Source organism: Quercus robur, chromosome 2, assembly GCF_932294415.1.
Source record: "Quercus robur chromosome 2, dhQueRobu3.1, whole genome shotgun sequence".
Classification (NCBI taxonomy): Eukaryota; Viridiplantae; Streptophyta; class Magnoliopsida; order Fagales; family Fagaceae; genus Quercus; species Quercus robur.
In genome coordinates this window covers 12,235,715-12,243,345 of record NC_065535.1, presented here as the reverse complement: position 1 = coordinate 12,243,345, position 7,631 = coordinate 12,235,715, and the positions used below count along the sequence as shown (strand labels likewise).

The window sequence follows — 7,631 nt, the reverse complement described above, 5'->3', positions numbered from 1 at the left end:
GAGTGCGCTCAAACAAATGCACCCAACAAAAGCACCGGACCCCGACGGTATGTCCCCTATCTTTTACCAAAAATATTGGGATATTGTTGGTCCTAGTGTACAAAATTGTGTATTACAAGCCCTTAATACAGGTATAATGCCTAGGGGTATCAATAATACTTATATTTGCATGATTCCTAAGACCAAAAACCCCCCAAAAGATAACTGATTACAGCCTCATCAGCCTCTGCAATGTGATTTACAAGTTAATATCAAAGGTCCTTGCGAATAGACTGAAGAAAATTTTGCACAATGTGATCAATGAAGCACAGAGCGCCTTTGTACCGGGAAGGCTTATAACAAACAATGTAGTTGTGGCTTTCGAAACCATGCACTCTATTGCTAAAAGAAAAAAGAGGAAGGTTGGGTCCATGGCTATCAAGTTGGATATGTCTAAAGCCTATGACCGTGTAGAGTGGGCCTATCTTGGGTCGATGATGTGGAAAATGGGTTTTGAAGAAAAATGGATTTCGCTAATTATGATGTGCGTGACCACGGCATCTTTTTCGGTACTCATTAATGGGGAACCAAGGGGCACAATTACTCAATCTAGGGGGCTGCGTTAAGGGGATCCTATTTCCCCATATTTGTTCTTATTGTGCGCCGAGGGGTTAACAGCTCTGCTGAGGAGAAAGGAAGCCGTGGGGTTGATAAGAGGGGTGGCTGTGAGCAGACTTGCCCCTTCAATTTCGCACCTATTTTTTGCGGATGATTGCATCATCTTTTGTAGAGCAACTATGGAGGAGTGCAGACAAGTAGCCTCGGTACTGGAAGTCTATGAAAAGGAGTCGGGACAAAAGCTGAATAGGGAAAAAACCTCGCTATTTTTCAGCAAGAACATAAAGGAAGATATTCAGAATTTTTTGAAGGATACCTTTGGAGCTCAGATTGTCAAACAACATGAAAAGCACTTGGGATTACCTCCAATGGTTGGAAGAGAAAAGAAAAAGGCCTTTAATCGTATTAAAGACCAAGTGGGCAGGAAGATAGCGGGTTGGAAAGGGAGATTGTTGTCTAATGCGGGTAGGGAAATCCTTATAAAGGCGGTTACGCAAGCCACACCAACATATACCATGAATTGTTTCAAGCTCCCAGACTCTCTTTGCTCTGAGATAGCGTCAATGGAGAGTGGTTTCTGGTGGGGAAAGAAAGACAAAGCAAGAAAGATTGCTTGGGTGTCGTGGCAAAAGCTGTGCAAACCAAAGGCAGAGGGGGGGTTGGATTTTAGGGACTTGAGAGCCTTCAACCTTGCCCTCCTAGCCAAGCAAGGCTAGAGAATACAGCAAAGCCCAAACTCTTTGACCCACAGAGTTCTTAAAGCAAAGTATTTTGCTAATTCCTCCTTCATGGAAGCTCAAGTGGGGAAAAATCCTTCCTACATATGGAGAAGCATGGTGGCTGCTATACCTGTGATAAAGGAGGGGACCAAATGGGTTGTTGGTAATGGGAGAAGCATTAAGATATGGGGGGAGAAATGGATTCCCTCCTCGGATTCAACCAGAATAGTAACTCCAAGAACCTCTATGGATAGTGAGGTGAAAGTGGCAAGCCTAATTGTGCAGGAACGAGCGGAGTGGGATGTCGCCTTGATACGACGCTCTTTTCTCCCTTACAAAGCAAAGGCTATCCTTAGCATCCCTATTAGCCCCATGAACCCATCGGACTCCCAGGTGTGGGCTAAGTCCCCAAACGACATCTTCACTGTTAAGAGCGCACATAAAGTTGCAGCTAAATACCTTGATGATCTCAAGGGAAGAAAGGAAAGCCCAGGCAGCTCAGACAATTCCAAAATGACAGCGATTTGGAAGGTTGTTTGGAACTTAAAGTGTCCGAATAAAATAAAGCATTTCATGTGGAAAGCTTGTAGGAATGTGCTCCCCACGAAGCAGTGCCTGCTACACCGAAAGGTGTTAACAGAGGACAAGTGTGACTTTTGTGGTGAAAGTGAGTCTTCTAGCCATGCTTTGTGGGGTTGTGTTATTGCTAAGGAAACCTGGGCTAAAACAAAATTTAGGCTTGACAAGCTTATCCAACCCTCAAAGGAATTTCTTGACATGGTTTGATTGCTCCTTGAGTCACCGAGGGAGATGAATTGGGATGCTTTTGCTATCACGGCATGGGGTTTGTGGAACAACAGAAACGCAGTTCGGCATGGGGAAGTTTGTAAACAGGGGAAAACCATTGCAGGGGAAGCTCAAAAATATGAGCTTGAACTGTGTTCTGCTATACCGGTCCGTTGTATAGGTGCTTCATTTGCTCCTAGACTCAAGCACTGGAGTCTTCCTCCTAAAGGAACATACAAGGTCAATACAGATGCAGCGGTCTTCAACAACAGGGGCTCTTGTGGTTTCGGGGTGGTTATTAGAAATGACCAAAGGGAGATGATGGGAGCTTTGTGCAAGAAAGTTGAACTTCCATTGAGGGCTATTGAAGCAAAAGCAAAAGCTACGGAAGCGGGTATTTATTTAGCTTGGGACCTTGGACTGAAAGATATTGTGGTGGAAGGAGACTCCCAACAAGTTATACAAGCTCTAAATGGTTGCAACCCTCCTGCTCTGCCCATTCTGAAGATTGTCGAAGGTCTGAAACGTTTTCTGCTGCAGTTCAACTCTTGGAAGGCTATGCATACTAGAAGAAACACTAACGAAGCAGCGCACTTGCTAGCTAAGAATGCAATAAATGTGAAAGATAGTGTAATATGGGTAGAGGATATTCCTCCCTTAATAGAACATCAGATTCTGTTTGATGTAAGTTCCTTGGACAGTTGTCCGTAGTAATGAAATTCTGTTATATGTTTCAAAAAAAAAAAAAAAAACTAGTGGAGAAGATGAGAAATGAAAGAACTATTGACTATTGTATAAAAAGCTTATTCCTTCCCCCTTCTTTATGCTGAGTGGGGATATTTATTAAGCTTAAGATGAGATTTTTGGCAGAAAACCTGGCAGTAGACCTACCAGCTAGTCTGAGGCTGGCCCATTTGTAGACCTACCAAGTGCCAACTAGTTATCCCCTTAAGTTGTCTTAAGGGATGCAGGTTAAGATAGTAGCTCCAAGATGTAGAAATAGAACAAGTTATTGAGACCGGTACTTGAGATTTAGTCATTGAGAGCAATAGTCGAGATTGATGCTTAAGATCAACCATAGTCTTTAGACAGTTACGCGTCCACACTTGGCATGCACTAAACATGTAAAGAATATTACATGTATATATTATTTTGGTAAAAACACCATTTTAGTCCCTACATTTTGAGGTCACAGTTAATTTAGTTCCTACATTTTGGTAGTAGTCAATTTAGTCCTTGTTAATTTTAACTTACAGTTAATTGGCTCCCTACTGTTAACTCACTAACGAAAAATGTCTACGTAGCAGACAGGGTGCATAGTAGGCACACTTGAATCTTACATGGCCAATAAAATAATTTTTAAAAAAAAATTGAATTAACATTAAAAATAGATTATCCCATATGCATCAAAATCAAAACTCATATCTTCTCTGTTCAATGAGTTCTCACCAACAAACCCGAAATTTTTTCATACAAATTAGATCCATCGCAATTAAAACTAACCCAGCTACCCATATGGCAAACTCAATCCAGTTGCAACCTAGACCTAGTCTTCATGCTATCACAGCATTTGTGGGTTTGGATCTAATTGTGGTGGTGTGGTGCTCGCTCCGTCACGAGATTTGCATAGATGAGAGAAACCAAAAAATAGAAGAAAAAAAAAAGAAAGAAGTGAGGGATTTTTGTGGTTTGGGTTGAAGATTGAAGGTTAGAAAAGATTAGATTTCTGTTGATTTGTGCGATTTGATTTCAGGGAATCAATAAGCAAGTCTCTCTCTTGGCCGAGTCACAAGCTGGTTAGGAAAAGAAGAACAAATGCCCAGATTTGGGTTTTCATTTCCCTTTCACTTGTTCCAAATATTGCACGAAGCTGTTGAAATTTAGGTGCCCGTTGATGTTGTGATTTTTCCAAATATTCTCAAAATGAAAATCAAGATAATGTTTAGGGAATCTAGGTTGTCATATCCAGACGTGGATTATTGCAAATCTGGGTTTTGGTTGTACATTGTTTGAAATATGTACATTAGTTGAATTACATGTTTAAATATATTTTTGGTTGAATTGATGTAGTTGATTGTTTTTTTAAATAATCTGTACATAAATTTTGTATTAAGATAACGAATTTTGATTAAATGAGTTCAACTGTTCAAGATTACAAATTGTGTTTGATGACGTCGAAAATTATCACCAATAGGTCACACCGTACTCGCGACTCGAATCGAACCTGCACGACAAGAACAATCCACGGACGTCCTTCAGGGAGCACCGGTGTGGTGCCGGCCAAAGGCTCTCCGACAGTCAAGTTAGATTTGTTCTGTTTTACTTAGAGCGTTAGAGAGGGTCAATTAAAGCGTACCTCGATTTCTGGGGGTATTATGCCTTTTATAGTGTTAAAGGGTTGACTTTTCCTTTTTGGTTTCCACATCTTTTCAATGTGGGACTCTACTCCCAATTCTCCTAAGCGTGGTGAGCAAGGATTCCCATTTCCGGATCATGGGGTCTTTCTGGGCTATGGACGTTTCGGATCATGGGCCCTTACAATGTCAGTGATGGGCCTTCGAAGCTAGGACCATCATCACACAGGCCCAAGGGACCCAGTCCGTCAGGCCCATTAAGGTAAGCCATCAGGCCCAATATTTTATCATCTTCAGTTGCCCCCTTCACCCCAATGGTCCGTCACCTTTTGGGTCAAAGGATCAATGGGGTGATGGTCCTTACGTATGGGTATGACGGTCAATCTATAACGGAATCAGGCAAGATAGAACGACGGTTCCAGATGGGTCAACCCGTCATAGTAAGATTCATCCCGTTGACGGAGACATGACGGGTACAAGTCTGTTGTTACGTACGGACAGGCTGTCAGCATTTATTACGCATGCCACGTGTCGCTCTCTGAATGGCCGTTGTATGGGATCGAAGTGTCGCTTCGTCTTCCGTGCACCTCCTATATATATAAGGCGCCTCACTCTCTCATTTTTCAATTTTCACTCAGAATACATTTGTCAGAGCGAAGCCGTCAGCCTTGTCAGAGCAGCCCGTCGAGGACAAATATCTGTTGATTACGCCAACCGTCACCTATCCTCTGCTAAGTTTGGTAAGTGCTTTTAATTTACTCTAGTCAAGTTACATTTCCGTCCATGCGTTGTTGTTAGGCTTTCCATACCCGTCAACACTTTCAAACCCGTCAGTCTTAGGTTTCATTGTCAATTGTAGGAAATGTCTAGTGCGTCAAGTAACCAGTCGGTGGTTCGTGATGGGACGGAATACGAGGATGTATACCCGTCCGGTCACAAAGACCAAGAGAGCCCCGGCGAAGATAGGAGTCCGTCTGCCTCCTCTTCATCCTCAACAAATGAGGATGTGGAGATAGTCGAAGTAGAGGGTTCCGATGACGACGGGGATCAACAACTGGAGTCCGTTGTAGGCGCTGATGGACTAAGGCAGTTCATCATGTTGCCAGAGTGGACTGTGCATAGGTTTACATCCGTCATCAGGGAGAGACATTTCAGCACCTTCAGGACCAACTTCCAAATCCCAGACTATGTCTCCATCCGTCTACCATATGTGTCGGAGAAGTGTTATTACGAAGGGGTAGACGGTGTAGGAGTGTACGAGCAGGCATTGAAGGCTGGACTTCGATTCCCGCTTTCTACACTTCATAGGGAACTCTTGCAGTATCTGGGGTTGTCCGTCACCCAGATATCCCCTAACGCCTGGAGGGTCTTCATAGCCATGGAGATTCTTTACGGTGCAATGTCAAACGGGGAAAGGAAATTGACGGTCCGTGAATTTCTTCACTGTTACCGTCCAGACGAGATTTCTGGATCAAGGGGGATGTACAGTTTTGCCAGTCGGAGCCCCTTGTTGAAGGTGATCTTTGAGACCCCAGACTCAAATAGAGACTGGAAGAGTCGGTACTTCTTCCTGGAGGGTGACAGATGGATGAACCATCCAGGGGAGACGGAGTACATGCCCGTCGACACAACTTGGGCAGTTATAAATCAGACACGTATGCATCCGTCTAAATTTTGTACTGCCTTTCATATCCGTCCAGTTATATGTGTATATCTTGATCATTTTTCTTTGCAGGTAGACGGCGCCCACAAGTCAGCCTCGAGGAGTTTAGCTTCCTTGAAAAGGTCTGCAAGAAAACTACGCCGGAGGAAAGGACTTGGGCTAAGTTGGTGAACCCGAGGACCATTCATTGGTACTGTGACGGTCCTGAGCCCACCCAAGAAGCGATAAGATACGACGAGCGAGTTCACAAACGTAAGCCCGTCAACTTTACTTTGTCATTTACTATGCTTTATTTTGTTTTAATTTCATCCGTCATTATTTGCAGAGATGGATGACGCAAAGAGGAGAGCTTTGATCAAGTCCCAAGCCGTCAAGAAGAGGGAATCCGGCGAGGAGGTTCCTAAGGCATCAGCTTCAGTCCCTAAAAGGAAACTGACGACAAAATCCGACCGTCCCTTTAAGCAACCAAAGGTCTCTCTTGAACCTGTGGTTGGCTTAATGGCTGAGGGTAACAAGGCCGTCACCCCAGCGAAGCAGGGGAAGGGTAAGGGATTGATGACGGTCCCAGACGGTAAGCAAGAGAGACCTCCTTCCCTTCTTCGTGATGACTCCAAGTATGCATTGGAGAAGCTGTCGTCCATCATCACGGCAGAAGACTATGAAGACCTGGGAAACCATTCGACGGAGGCCATGGGGGAGACGGGCCTCTTCGCCGTCGCTCAGGTTGGTTATGTTTGTCAAATAAGTTTTTATTTTTCATTCTTCCTGTTACTTACATTATGTGACGGTCTCTTTTCTATTTGCAGTCCTTGGTCATGATGAAGGGACTACTTGACCGGTGTCTCAACCGTGAGAGTACCTTGGACCGGGTGCGCGCGAAGGCGCAGCAGACGGAGGAAGAGCTCGGACAACTTCAGAGATGGAGGTCCAAGATGGAGAAGAAGCTGGAGCTTTCTGAGCAGGCGAGGAAGGAGCTGGAGGAGAAGACGGCCACTTCGCTGACGGTCATAGAGAATAAAGAAGCTGAGATAAAACAACTCAAAGAAGAGCTCCGTCAGGCTAAAGTGGCAGCCGTCGAGGAGTACCGATGCTCGGAGTCCTGTTTGGGCGAGCTGTCGGACTCCTTCCTCCAAGGATTCGATGATTCCCTCCGTCAAGTCAAGAAGGCTTATCCAGAGCTGGACTTGACAATGGTCAAACTTGAGGACCAAGCCCAGACTTCTGCCCTCCCCGTCGCCTCCGAAAATACGGAGGACCTTTTTGGAGACGGTGCTGCTCAAGGAGACAGAGAGTCCGCCCCGTCGAAGGATGTCCCAGTTGCTGAAGAAAAGAAAGATTGATGCATATGTACTTTATTTTGTGAACAATCCGTCCTTCTTTTTTATTCATTTTTTAAGACAAACCGTCCTTTTTAATTGTATTGAACATTTGCCTTTGGGGCTTTTGGCTTAAAGTTCACATGCTTTTTATAATTGTTTGGTGCTCTGTTTAAAGCTCCGTCTACCTTCTTGA

At 44.2% G+C, this 7,631-nt stretch overlaps 1 protein-coding gene across 1 annotated transcript; it reads left to right on the top strand.

Annotated features, from left to right (window-relative positions):
- The first annotated feature begins 2,126 nt into the window (after positions 1-2,126).
- LOC126694943 (uncharacterized) lies at positions 2,127-7,631 on the top strand. Its single transcript, XM_050391503.1, has 6 exons — positions 2,127-2,786; positions 5,109-5,196; positions 6,192-6,371; positions 6,445-6,842; positions 6,926-7,435; positions 7,614-7,631. The coding sequence occupies exons 1-6, from the start codon at positions 2,127-2,129 to the stop codon at positions 7,629-7,631; spliced, it is 1,854 nt and encodes a 617-aa protein (XP_050247460.1).

Bases quoted from the DNA above. Each gene is read 5' to 3' on its own strand.
- LOC126694943 (XM_050391503.1), top strand. From the start codon at position 2,127: ATGAATTGGGATGCTTTTGCTATCACGGCATGGGGTTTGTGGAACAAC. The intron at 2,787-5,108 runs GTAAGTTCCTTG...TACATTTGTCAG, and splicing joins AACATCAGATTCTGTTTGAT to AGCGAAGCCGTCAGCCTTGT. The intron at 6,843-6,925 runs GTTGGTTATGTT...TTCTATTTGCAG, and splicing joins GCCTCTTCGCCGTCGCTCAG to TCCTTGGTCATGATGAAGGG.